The 14,453-nt window shown below is 41.8% G+C and overlaps 1 protein-coding gene across 5 annotated transcripts in view; it reads left to right on the plus strand.

The window, feature by feature from the left end:
* TFB1M (transcription factor B1, mitochondrial) overlaps positions 1 to 14,453 on the plus strand; it is a 329,682-nt gene that overhangs the window by 57,454 nt on the left and 257,775 nt on the right. For all 5 annotated transcript variants that reach the window (XM_073585711.1, XM_073585709.1, XM_073585710.1 and 2 more), the window contains 2 exons: positions 13,173 to 13,281; positions 14,134 to 14,285. In XM_073585711.1, the coding sequence (XP_073441812.1) occupies positions 13,173 to 13,281; positions 14,134 to 14,285 (261 nt within the window). The remainder of the gene's footprint in view (positions 1 to 13,172; positions 13,282 to 14,133; positions 14,286 to 14,453) is intronic.

The raw sequence follows: 14,453 nt of genomic DNA on the forward strand, positions 1-14,453 counted from the left end.
ACACACACACACAGTCTTTTAATTAAAAGAATGACACAGACTCCTTTACTAAATGTTAATTAAATCATACTTACGACATTGGCCATTCCAGAGATGCCATTGTCTTCTGCAAAACAGTTAAAATAACAAGCAACAATATTCCTCACCTTTCCGCAGAAATGATAATCCATTTGTCCCACAATGGATGTAACACTGCTATATCTAGACGGCAGGCTGCATGGTTGCATGATGCGACCATACAGCCTGCAATCTAGCAGAGACACTGAGCAGCGTCTCATGGTGAACTCCTATTACCTATCTGACGGTAGCGCAAGCTTGAGAAAGTTTTCATGCTCGCGGTGCCGTCAAAAAGGTCCTGGGAGTTCACAGCCAATGAACTCACTTTACCTATCTGATGTCAGTGCGAGCACCATTAAAAATTTTCCCCTGGAGCTCGCACTGCCATCAGATAGATGAAGTGAGTTCATTGGCTGTGAACTGCTGTATGGCATGCTGTATGGTCGCATCATGCAACCATGTAGCTTGCCATCTAGATGTAGCAGAGCTAGTTCCGTTGTGGGACAAATGATTTATCACCTTCTCTGCGGAAAGATGTGGAATATTGTTGTTTATTTTTTTTAACTCTTTTGCAGAAGACAATGACGTCTGTGGACTGGGTGATTTCGGAACTAAGGTTTCATTTAGATTTATTAAAGGAGTCTGTGTCATTCTGCTGAGAGCTAATGTTTTTAGCCTGGTGGCCCAGTATCCATGGTCCCTTCCTAGGCTATTAATATTAGTCCACGGCTGCATAACCTTTGCTGGTTATTAATTATTGGGGGACCCTACGTAATTTTTTGTGGGTTCCTCAATTTTAATAGCCAGTTAAGACTAAGTATACAGTTGTGAGCTGATATTAATAGCCTGAGAAGCTTCATGGGTATTACCCCCCCCTTCCCAGGCTATAATTATCTGCCCACAGCCAGTGGCTTTCCCTCTGCTGGTTAAGAAAATTACGTGGGAGCCCACAACATTTGTTAAGCTACACACACTGCACTAATTATATATCACTGACATCTATATATGTATCTATTCTATGTGTATATACTGTATGTTATCCATCTAATATAAATCCAAAAAAGAGGAAGCTCAACACAACAACTCAATACAAGAATAATTTTATTAAATTCAATCTAAAATAGATGCAAATACATGCAAAACATGGCAGAGAGTGATCCATGCAATCAGGAAGGAATCCGTAAATAGTATATGCATACAGCAAGGTATAAATAAATTGCACACAATTACTTCAGTATATATATATATATATATATATATATAATATGTATGTATGTATATATATATATATATATATATATATATATATATATATATACAGAAAAAAATCCAGTGGATTGAAGTATGAAAATTCACATCCATGAAGCAAAGTATGTCAAATAAAGTGCATCATGTTCAATAGTTTATAGTTCATGGTCCATAACAAAGTGCATAGTGCTATACAAATTCCAAAAGATACAAAACTTATATCCCATATGTCAAACATGTCAAGCTAAACTGCAAAAACGCATATAAAAGGGATAAAGTATTTAAAGTAGATACCAACTAGCCACAGGTTTGGTCCTGAATGAGTTCCAAAGTCTTATCCTGAATACAACACATATCATGCTGAACCGCTAATAAAATGTATATAAGAGGATACTATGTATCTGATAGGAACACCCAATTTTAACCGGCCATGGGCTAGGAATCAAAATATGTACCTGTCAACTTGATGGCATGGAGGAAAGGAACCCCGACTCGCGTTTCGCTAGACCGCTTCTTCCATAGGGGGCGTTAATGTATGTGGCGATATTGTCAGCTTTTTATAGTGACACCGCGCTTGAAGCAGCGCTGGCACAGGCTGCACAGGGACTGGAAGCGGCGGGCCCGGCGTCCTGCTTCATCAATCCCCGCCCACCTCTGACACGCCAGAGGAGGGGAGGGAGAGACAACGCTGAAGGACGCGTCGCCACGGCGCCCCATCACTGCAAGCCCGCCGCAAGCGCACAGCGCAGGTGATATGAAGCACGCCATGATAAAAAAGGAAATTAAAAACTAGAGACTGGACTGAAAAAAGTCTCCATCGGGTAGCAAAGGTGCACAATAATAAAGAAATAAATGCATATATGTGAAACTGTGAGATGAAAAATATTATGACATGAGTGTATATACAAGGTATATTAATACACGTAAAAAATGCATATTTGTAATATAAGTGAGAATGTGAGACAGAAATTATTATCGCATAAGTGTATATACACAGTATATTAATAGACATAAAAAAAGTGCACGTGTGTATTTATATAGTGCAAAATGTGTATAAAAATATTCACATTAATACAACATATATAACAATATAAATGGACATGAATGTGCACAAATGCGAATTATTACAAAAACATACATAAAAAATGTGCAGAAAAAGCACATATAAGTGCTAGCATATAAAGATATAGTGAAGACAAAGTATCAAATGTAATAATAAAATACATGTGCAAAAAGCACATATATGTGTATCATTATTAAGATGAAGACATAAGAGGAGAACCATAATATCATATATAATGACGATGAAGAATATGTCCTCTTATCTTGACACGACGATCCATAATCTCAAAATAAAGACAGTCAGTCTAATCAATGGATAATGGTAAAGGCACCACCATCAAAGCTAAAAAATACTAAAAAAGAATAAAAGTTAGAATACAATATGACATAAAACACTATCAGTGTCTATATACATTTTCAAAGAAAGGGAGCAAAGCTAATGACTTCATTTAAACCCTGTGGTTGTACAGAGCCAATTCTGGAGATCCACCGTGTCTCCATCTGACCCAATTTCATTCTCATGTCACCACCACGTGGATCACTTAGAATGCGATCAATCCCAATCACCCGAAGTAAATTGGGGTAACAATTATGTGTCTTTTTAAAGTGACGTGGAATTGGTTTTAACAATGTCAAATCTTTAACTTCTTGGGCATATATGATATCACGTACATGTTCCCGAGTTCGCACCTTGGGTGGGCGGGTGGTCATACCCACATAAATCAGGGGACATGAGCAAGTCGCGTAATAGACAACATGGTCAGTATTACACGTGATGTTATGGGTGATATCGAAATTCTTATCACCCTGGTTATTTTTGAATTGTGTGGCTCTATCCATATTGACACAAGCAAGGCAATTCTTACATGGGGAAAAAGCCCCATTTAGGTCCATTAGTGCCAAAATGACCACCTACAGTCATACCCTTGTAATGACTGTGGACCAGTTCATCTCTTAAATTCTTGATTCTCCTGTACGTGATAGAAGGTGTGGCCCTGAGACTCCTAGCCAGAGTAGGATCACTCATGATAATTGGCCAAAATTTCGATAAGGCTTGTTTCATAACGTTCCATTTCTCATTATACGTTGTAATGAATCTCACCTCATTCGATCCAGATTTTGGTTTCCTCTCCTGTAGCAGGTTGATTCGTCTGTTTGCGTGCCCTAGTCCGTCCCTGCTTAATTACACGGTTGGAGTAACCCCTGTGGGAAAACCAATTAGCCAACTCCCATGCTTGAGTCTCAAATGAAGAATCACTGGAACATATTCTCCTTGTACGAAGAAACTGGCTGTATGCAATACTGTCCTTTAGGGTTTAGGATGAGAAGAAGTAGCGTGTAAAACCGAATTAACAGCGGTAGATTTTCTGAAAACTTCTTTGTGTAGAAAGCCATCCTCCCCCCTAAAAATTCGTGTGTCAAGAAAGTCAGTACTCACTTGACTGTATTTACATGTCAGTTTGATGTTCAACAAATTCCGATTGAGATGTTGGGTGAAGAGTAATAAGTCCGCTTCAGAGCCCTGCTAAATTACCAGAATGTCATCTATAAAGCACATCCAGGTAGAGACCCGTTCAATGAGAGGGACACAATTAATCTGAAAGATATCACGTTCCCAGGATCCTAAAAATAAGTTCGCGTAAGAGGGCGCAAAAGCCGCCCCCATTATATATGATATTATGGTTCTCCTCTTATGTCTTCATCTTAATAATGATACACATATATGTGCTTTTTGCACATGTATTTTATTATTACATTTGATACTTTGTCTTCACTATATCTTTATATGCTAGCACTTATATGTGCTTTTTCTGCACATTTTTTATGTATGTTTTTGTAATAATTCACATTTGTGCACATTCATGTCCATTTATATTGTTATATATGTTGTATTAATGTGTATATTTTTATACACATTTTGCACTATATAAATACACACGTGCACTTTTTTTATGTCCATTAATAAACTGTGTATATACACTTATGTGATAATTTCTGTCTCACATTCTCACTTATATATGCACTTTTTACGTGTATTAATATGCCTTGTATACACACTCATGTCATAATATTTTTCATCTCACAGTTTCACATATATGCATTTATTTCTTTATTATTGTGCACCTTTGCTACCCGATGGAGACTTTTTTCAGTCCAGTCTCTAGTTTTTAATTTCCTTTTTTTGCCCCAATCCATCATGGCGTGCTTCATATCACCTGCGCGTGCGCTTGCGGCGGGCTTGCAGTGACGGGGCGCCGTGGCGACACGTCCTTCAGCGTTGTCTCTCCCTCCCCTCCTCTGGCGTGTCAGAGGTGGGCGGGGATTGATGAAGCAGGACGTCGGGCCCGCCGCTTCCGGTCCCTGTGCAGCCTGTGCCAGCGCCGCTTCAAGCGCGGTGTCACTATAAAAAGCTGACACTATCGCCACATACATTAACGCCCCCCTATGAAAGAAGCGGTCTAGCGAAACACGCGTCGGGGTTCCTTTCCTCCATGCCATCAAGTTGACAGGTACATATTTTGATTCCTAACCCATGGCCGGTTAAAATTGGGTGTTCCTATCAGATACATAGTATCCTCTTATATACATTTTATTAGCGGTTCAGCATGATATGTGTTGTATTCAGGATAAGACTTTGGAACTCATTCAGGACCAAACCTGTGGCTAGTTGGTATCTACTTTAAATACTTTATCCCTTTTATATGCGTTTTTGCAGTTTAGCTTGACATGTGTGACATATGGGATATAAGTTTTTGTATCTTTTGGAATTTGTATAGCACTATGCACTTTGTTATGGACCATGAACTATAAACTATTGAACATGATGCACTGTTGTGAGTTCATTTTCCCCTTCACCATTGAGGTCTGATGAAACTCCCTCTTCTGGTAAAGCAAGGTAGTGAGGCTGATTACCAAGCACCTGGGTATGATGATGATGACTGGGTGACGGGAATTGCTGACTGGATATAAGGCAGCCGACGCCCTTCTGCCTTGCTGGTGATCTGTTGTGAGTTCATTCTTCCCTTCACCGTTGAGGTCTGATGAACTCCCTCCTCTGGTGAAGGAAGGTAGTGAGGCTGATTACCAAACACCTGGGCAGCTAGATGATGACTGGGTGGCTGGAATTGAGGACTGGATATAAGGCAGCCGACGCCCTTCTGCCTTGCTGGTGATCCTGCTGGATTCTTGGAGACCAGTCTGATTCCTGCGTCTCAAAGCTAAGTTTTTCTGCTCTGCTTTGTACACTTCAGTTTTGTTTTTGTTTTGCCTTGTTTTTTGGGAGTTCTGCCATCCCCGGCCGGGGGTGAGCTGAATTCCATTTTTGTCTCTGATCTGTTGATCTTTTGCTCTGTCTTCAGAATATACCTGAGTGCTGATATAGTCTTTTGAAGCGTAGCGACTTCAGGGCCTGTTTTTCCTATCAGTCGGTTGGCACATTTTGGATAGGGTTTTTGCGGATGGCAGACAGCGGCTTTCTTATCCTGTCCTATTTAGTTAGCTTGGGCCCCATCATTCGCTCAACCTATCTTTCTGTGTTAGTGTTTTCATCTTGCTTCACCGTCATTATATGTTGGGGGCTGCCTATTGCTTTGGGGTCTGCTCTGGGGCAGTTTAATTTTTCCCCTTTCTGTCTTTAGGCTATGTAGTTCTCCGGCTGTGATCGAGGGGTCTAGGGCACCGTAGGAACCCCCCACGGCTACTGCTAGTTGTTGTGGATAGGTTCAGGGGTCTGCAATCCGATAGCTGCCAACCTCTCTGGTTTTTCTGGACTTAGCTAGTATTTTGTTTTTTCCTCCTTCAGTGACTCATCATAACAGAGTCACCAGCCATACCGCAGATCCTAGGGTACTCAATAGCAGGAGAAAATTGTAGAAGAGAAAAGAAAAAAAAAAAAGAAAAGAAAAAAAAAAGTGTCAGAATTTTTTTTCTTTTTTTGTGCATATTTTTTCCTCTATATCTCTGAGGCCGTAGGGGGAATTTTTCTCTCAATGGAGATGAAGCAATTGTCTGATCGTGTGGAGCAGCTCGCTGCTGAAGTGCGGGGAATTTCCGCCTATCTTGCTCATTCACATGCTGCTGAACCAAAGATTCATACTCCAGATGTGTTTTTTGGGGATCGGTCTAAATTCTTGAATTTCAAGAATAATTGTAAATTATTTTTTGCCTTGAAGCCTAACTCGTCGGGGAACTCCGCGCAGCAGGTTAAAATTGTCATCTCTTTGCTGCGCGGCGATCCCCAGGATTGGGCGTTTTCTTTGAAACCAGATGATCCTATTCTGAATAATGTGAACGCATTTTTTCAAGCCTTGGGGTTGTTGTATGATGAACCTATGCTATTGATCAGGCTGAAAAGACCCTGTTGGCATTAAGCCAGGGTCGGGATTCGGCAGAGTTGTACTGTCAAAAATTCTGAAAGTGGGCGGTCCTTACTACCTGGAATGATTGTGCCTTGGCAGCCCTCTTTCGGAAGGGTTTGTCAGAAACTGTAAAAGATACTATGGTGGGATTTCCTGTTCCCTCTGGTCTTGACGATTCTATGTCATTAGCCATTCAGGTGGATCGGCGTTTACGTGAACGCAAAACTACACGAGAGATCTTGCCACCTGTTGAACAAATGTCTGAGCCTATGCAATGTGATAGTTTTGTCTAGGGCGCAACGTCAGGAGTTCAGAAGGCGTAATAAGCTGTTTTTTTTGTGGAGATGCCTTGCATATTATTTCTGTCTACCCTAAACGAGAGAAACGTTGTGCACACACGTTTTCTGTGGGTGGTGTTCAACCTAAGTTTCTTCTGGCAATTACTCTGATCTGCTCCCTGTCCACATTTTCCGCCAAGGCTTTTGTGGATTCGGGAGCAGCTCTGAACCCGATGGACTTGGATTTTGCTAAACGTTGTGGATTTCCTATGACACCTCTGCGGATGCTTATCCCTTTGAGGGGTATTGATGCTACTCCTTTGGCAAAGAATAAACCTCAGTTTTGGACCCAGGTGGTAATGCAGGTCGCCCCAGACCATCAAGAAAATTGCAGATTTTTGGTGTTGCATAATTTGCATGATACCATTGTTCTGGGGTTTCCCTGGTTGCAAATCCATAATCCAGTTCTGGATTGGAAATCTTTGTCTGTGGTGAGTTGGGGTTGTCGGTGTGCCCTTAGTGATGCTCCTGTTTTCTCCACCTCTCCCCAGTCGCATGATGTTCCTGACTATTTGGCTGACTTTTATGATGTATTTAGTGAGAATGAGTCTGCGTCTTTGCCTCCTCATAGGAGTTATGACTGTGCAATTGAGCTGAACCCGGGGTGTAAATTCCCCAAGGGTCGGCTTTTCAATTTATCTGTACCCGAGCACGAGGCTATGCGATCCTATATTAAGGAGTCGTTGGAGAAGGGTCATATTAGACCATCCTCTTCACCCTTAGGTGCTGTTTTTTTTTTTTTCGTGGCTAAAAAGGATGGTTCATTAAGGCCTTGTATTGACTATCGTGCCCTCAACAAAATTACTGTTAAATATCAGTATCCGTTACCCCTGATTTCTGATCTATCCTCCAGAGTTAAAGGTGCTTGCTGGTTTACCAAGCTTGACCTCAGGGGGGCGTATAATCTTATTCGCATTAAGCATGGGGATGAATGGAAGACGGCGTTTAATACTTCGGAGGGACATTTTGAGTACCTGGTGATGCCTTTTGGGCTCACTAATGCCCCTTCTGTCTTCCAGTGCTTCATGAGCGATATATTCTGAGACTTTGTGGATACATTTTTGATTATCTATCTGGATGATATTTTGATCTTCTCCAAGGATTGGGATTCTCATGTGGAACATATTCGGACTGTGTTCCGGATCTTGAGGGAGAATTCCCTGTATGTCAAAGGATCGAAATGCCTTTTTGGGGTACAGAAGATTTCATTTTTGGGATTTATTTTGTCTCCGTCAACTATTGAAATGGACCTGGCCAAGGTACAGGCCATTTATGATTGGGTTCAGCCCACCTCTTTGAAGGCCCTCCAGAAGTTTTTGGGTTTTGCTAATTTTTATCGGAAATTTATAGCTAATTTTTATGATATTGCCAAGCCATTGACTGATTTGACTAGGAAGGGTGCTGATGTGCTGAATTGGTCTCCGGAGGCTGTTTCTTCCTTTCAGGAGCTGAAGCGAAGATTCACTTCTGCTCCGGTTTTGTGGCAACCTGATGTCTCACTCCCGTTTCAGGTGGAGGTGGACGCTTCTGAGATTGGTGCAGGAGCGGTGTTGTCCCAAAAAGATCCTGTGACATCTAAAATGAATCCTTGTGCTTTCTTTTCCCGAAAGTTCTCCCCATCCGAACGTAACTATGATGTGGGGAATCGGGAACTGTTGGCCATGAAATGGGCATTTGAGGAGTGGAGACATTGGTTGGAGGGAGCCAAACACCAAGTCGTGGTCCTTACTGACCACAAGAATTTGATATACCTGGAGTCGGCCAAGTTCTTGAATCCTAGACAGGCTAGGTGGGCCTTGTTTTTCACACGTTTTGATTTTGTGGTCTCTTTTCTTCCGGGCACTAAGAATGTCAAGGCAGACGCCCTCTCTAGGAGTTTCCTTGCTGATTCTCCTGTTGTGACTAAGCCTGATACCATCTTAGGAGAGGAGGTTGTTCTTTCTGCCATCTCGCCCGATTTGAGACGTGCTCTGGAAGAGTTTCAGGAGGACAAACCTGAGCGTTGTCCCAGTGGAAAGTTGTATGTTCCTGACCAGTGGAGGAAGAGAGTAATGTCTGAAGTTCATTGCTCTGCTTTGGCTGGTCATCCAGGTATTTTTGGTACTAGAGATCTGGTGAGTCGGTCTTTTTGGTGGCCCGCCTTGTCTCATGATGTCAGGAATTTTGTGCAGTCCTGTGGGACTTGCTCCCGGTCTAAACCTTGTTCTCGCTCTAGTGGCTTGTTGATGCCTTTGCCGGTGCCCAGGAGGCCATGGACCCATATTTCAATGGATTTTATCTCTGATATGTCTGTCTCTCAGAGAATGACTGTTATTTGGGTGATTTGTGATAGATTCTCTAAGATGGTCCATCTTGTACCACTCCCTAAGTTGCCATCTTCCTCTGAGTTGGTGCCCTTGTTTTTGCAACAGGTGGTTCGCTTGCACGGGATTCCTGAGAACATTGTATCTGACAGAGGAGTTCAGTTTGTGTCTAGATTTTGGAGGACTTTCTGTTCCAAGCTGGGAATTCAGTTGTCCTTCTCCTCTGCGTTTCACCCTCAGACCAATGGGCAGACGGAGAGAACAAACCAGACTTTGGAGTCGTATTTGAGATGTTTTATTTCTGCCGATCAGGATGATTGGGTTTCATTTTTGCCCTTGGCCGAATTTACTTTAAATAATAGAGCTAGTTCTGCCACTTTGATGTCACCTTTTTTTGTAACTTTGGGTTTCACCCTCGATTTTCTTCAGGGCAGGTGGAGCCTTCTGCCTGCCCAGGTGTTGACACTGTGGTGGAGAGAATGCACCAGATCTGGGACCAAGTAGTGGATAAGTTGTCTCTCTCCCAGGAAAAGGCCCAGCGGTTTTCCAACCGGCGTAGGACCGTTGGTCCCCAGTTTAAGGTGGGTGATATGGTTTGGTTGTCATCAAAAAATATCGCTATGAAGGTGGCTTCTCCTAAGTTTAAGCCTAGATTTATTGGACCTTACACGATTTTGGAGATTATTAATCCGGTCTCTTTTCGGTTGGCTCTTCCTGTCACATTTAAAATTCATAATATGTTTCATAAGTCCTTGTTGAAGAGGTTTGTTGAACCAGTAGTTCCTGTGGTGGCACCTCCTGACCCTGTATTGGTTGAAGGTAACATGGAATATGAGGTAGAGAAGATACTGGATTCCCGTCTGGCTAGACGGAGACTCCAGTATTTGGTTAAGTGGAAGGGTTATGGTCAGGAGGATAATTCCTGGATCTCTGCCTCTGATATTCATGCCAAAAGATTGGTGCATGCCTTTCATCGGGCTCACCCGGATCGCCCTGGTGACAAGGATGAGGGTTCTGTGACCCCTCCTCAAGGGGGAGGTACTGTTGTGAGTTCATTTTTCCCTTCACCGTTGAGGTCTGATGAACTCCCTCCTCTGGTGCAGGAAGGTAGTGAGGCTGATTACCAAACACCTGGGTGGCTGGAATTGAGGACTGGATATAAGGCAGCCGACGCCCTTCTGCCTTGCTGGTGATCCTGCTGGATTCTTGGAGACCAGTCTGATTCCTGCATCTCAAAGCTAAGTTTTTCTGCTCTGCTTTGTACACTTCAGTTTTGTTTTTGTTTTGCCTTGCTTTTTGGGAGTTCTGCCATCCCCGGCCGGGGGTGAGCTGAATTCCATTTTTGTCTCTGATCTGTTGATCTTTTGCTCTGTCTTCAGAATATACCTGAGTGCTGATATAGTCTTTTGAAGCCTAGCGACTTCAGGGCCTGTTTTTCCTATCAGTCGGTTGGCACATTTTGGATAGGGTTTTTGCAGATGGCAGACAGCGGCTTTCCTATCCTGTCCTATTTAGTTAGTTTGGGACCCATCATTTGCTCAACCTATCTTTCTGTGTTAGTGTTTTCATCTTGCTTCACCGTCATTATATGTTGGGGGCTGCCTATTGCTTTGGGGTCTGCTCTGTGGCAGTTTAGTTTTTCCCCTTTCTGTCTTTAGGCTATGTAGTTCACCGGCTGTGATCGAGGGGTCTAAGGCACCATAGGAACCCCCCACGGCTACTGCTAGTTGTTGTGGATAGGTTCAGGGGTCTGCAATCCGATAGCTGCCAACCTCTCTGGTTTTTCTGGACTTAGCTAGTATTTTGTTTTTTTCTCCTTCGGTGACTCATCATAACAGTGATCTCTCTGAGGGATTCTAGGAGACCAGTCTGATTCCTGCTCCTCAAAAGCTAAGTTTTCTGCACTGCTTTTTGCATTTGTGTTTTGTTTTGTTTTGCCTTGTTTTTCTGAATTTCTGCCATTCCCTGCTGGGGTGAGTTGAATTCCTTTTTGCTCTGTCTTCAGAAAATACCTGTGTGCTGATCTAGTCTTTTTGAAGCCTAGCGTCTTCAGGGCCTTTTTCCCTATCAGCCTGTTGGCTCTTGTTTTGATAGGGTTTTTGGCGGATTGCAGACAGCAGCTTTCCTGTCCTATTTAGTTAGCTTGGGCCCCATCATTTGCTCAGCCTATCTTTCTATCTGTGTGAGTTTTTTTTCATCTTGCTTCACCGTCATTATATGTTGGGGGCTGCCTATTGCTTTGGGGTCTGTTCTGGGGCAGTTTAGATTTCCCTTTCTGTCTTTAGGCTATGTAGTTCTCCGGCTGTGATCGAGGGGTCTAGGGCACCGTAGGAACCCCCCACGGCTACTGCTAGTTGTTGATAGGTTCAGGGGTCTGCAATCCGATAGCTGCCAACTTCTCTGGTTTTCTGGACTTAGCTAGTATTTCTGTTTTTGCCTCCTACGGTGACTCATTCATAACAATGCACTTTATTTGACATACTGTGGTTCATGGAGGTGAATTTTCATACTGCAATCCACTTGGATTTTTTCTATATATATATATATATATATATATATATATATATATATATATATATATATATATATATATATATAATATATTTACTGAAGTAATTGTGTGCAATTTATTTATACCTTGCTGTATGCATATACTATTTACTGATTCCTTCCTGATTGCATGGAGCACAATATGCCATGTTTTGCATGTATTTGCATCTATTTTAGATTGAATTTAATAAAATGTTTCTTGTATTGAGTTGTTGTGTTGAGCTTCCTCTTTTTTTTGATTTATATTGTGCTTTTTGGAAGTTCACAGTTGCATTGGTCGTTTTCTTTTGGGTATCTTATGTTATCCATCTTTTCTATGCTGTCGGTTCCTGCTATGATTTTACAGTACATGGCTGCTGAATTAAAACGTTAAAATCGCATTGCAGTCGGATAGCAATTGCACTGCATTTGGATGTAAATCGAATGCTAGGTGTGAAAAATCGGATTGTACTCGCATGACACTCGTGCCACTCTTGGCGGTGAGAACTGGACCAATTTTTTTATACGTTTAGTGTGACTCCAGCTTAAGTGTTTTTCTTTTTTAACAGGGGTAACCATTCAGAATGGGAAGGGTTTGTGTGAGTAGTGGATAATCCCTTTACTTAAAGTAGACATATTAAATTGAGAAAAATAGGCAAAACTAATGATATACAGTGGCCTGTGAGGCAGTAAAATAGCCTTTGGAAACTTCAATCTTGAGATGGAAAGATAAAGACAGAGACAGGGCCCTGGAGAGCAGGTTCTGGGAGAACAGTCTTGGTGCTGTTTTGGTCTGGCTTCTGTGACAAGAAAAGAGATCTAAAAAAAAAGAGTCAACTTATTTTGGTTTTATGTTCCATTTTGTAATGTTCAAAAATCATCCCTCATGACTCACAAGTGGTGAAATCATCAAACACATTGTGCCTGTTAAAGCAAATATAACCAAGATGGCAGCGCAGTGGCTGAGTGGTTAGCACTGTTGCTTTGCAGTGCTGGGGTCCTGGGTTCAAGTTCCACGAAGGACAACATCTGAAAGGAGTTTGTACGTTCTGTGTTTGCATCGGTTTCCTTCCACACACAAAATACATACTGATAGGTATAGATTGTGAGCCCCGATGGGGACAGTGATGTTAGTGACTGCAGAATATGATGGTACTATGCAAGCAAAGCATAATAAATGATTGTGTGCGGCCACAGCATCTGACTGTGGACGTGAGATATACAGAAGGCTGTTCTTTGTAATGTGATCATATTTACTACAGTTGCTTATTTTACAGATGTTAAGTGAAGCATCTATGGGAAAAGTGGACATTGTTCATGGGGATATTCTCACATACAAGCTGGACAGGGCATTTCCCAAGCATTTACAGAAAATATGGGAAGATGGTAAGTAGAGTTGAAAGAAATTTTCAAAATTTGGTTCCGACTACGTTCGGCGGCGAATATTGTTTTTACAATATTCACTGAACACAGCCGAATGGAGTCAGTGGGAGCAGAAATGACTGAATATGTTCAGAACTGATCATCAAACCTACATTTGGCATGAATATGGAAAATTCAGATTCAGTGACTGATTCCGAACATATTCGCTCAACTCTAATGGTAAGCAAAAATTATTTTTAAAAATGCTATTTTTGCTTTGATGTTAGAGTGAATGCAAATAACTAGTCTTTTTGTGCATTATTAGTTTTAATTTCTATCAATACCACACTAAAACATTTAGCGGCAATTATTTTATATCTAGCACATAGTATAAGAAAGCAGCAAACAAATGGTAATGCTGCCCAAGTACGCAGTTAACTAGATACAGCACACAGCAGGTTGGGTGATTTTGCATATTGTAAATAATTAAGTGATTTTTCACTAATTTCAGTAGTCGGTAACAGTCATCTAAATGTGTAAAGACGTACAGATGTCTGGTTAGGGATTATCCCCCTCCCATCTCAGCTGTTCATGGTGGAGATGGGAATAGCAGTGCCCAGTAACCGGCCGCAGGCGGGCAGCTTCATTCTGCTCTTACTGTAACCCCTTAGAAATAGTTAGGAAACACAAAAACAGCGTAAGTGCTGGGCTTTGTGGTTTCCTCACACTTAGGAGCTATAGCCAAAAAGTCCGCTCCCAGTGCTACATCCCATCAGCCATGACCCCTGTGACGCCCATTCACTGTTTTACTGGCAGGTTTAAACACCTCATAAAAAGAGAATAAGAATGTGATTTTACTCATTATTTGTCTTTCAGATCCACCAAATATACATATTATTGGGAATCTTCCTTTTAATGTCTCAACACCTCTAATCATCAAGTGGTTAGAAGAAATGGCCAACAAAAGCGGTCCATTCAGATATGGCAGGACTCAAATGACTCTGACGTTTCAGCATGAAGTAGCTGAGGTATGACTAAACCAGTAGAAACATGGAGCACATAGAAATTAGAATCATTTAGTAGGAAGTTATCCCGCAGATAAGTCACCCACATTTCTTTTCCTTGTATACTTTGTACTGTATGAGCAAGCTCCCTGATTTTTGTGAAATTTAACACAATCTTACACGACTAGGCAA

Source organism: Dendrobates tinctorius, unplaced genomic scaffold, assembly GCF_039654945.1.
Source record: "Dendrobates tinctorius isolate UK_male_01 unplaced genomic scaffold, ASM3965494v1 ptg000087l, whole genome shotgun sequence".
NCBI lineage: Eukaryota > Metazoa > Chordata > Amphibia > Anura > Dendrobatidae > Dendrobates > Dendrobates tinctorius.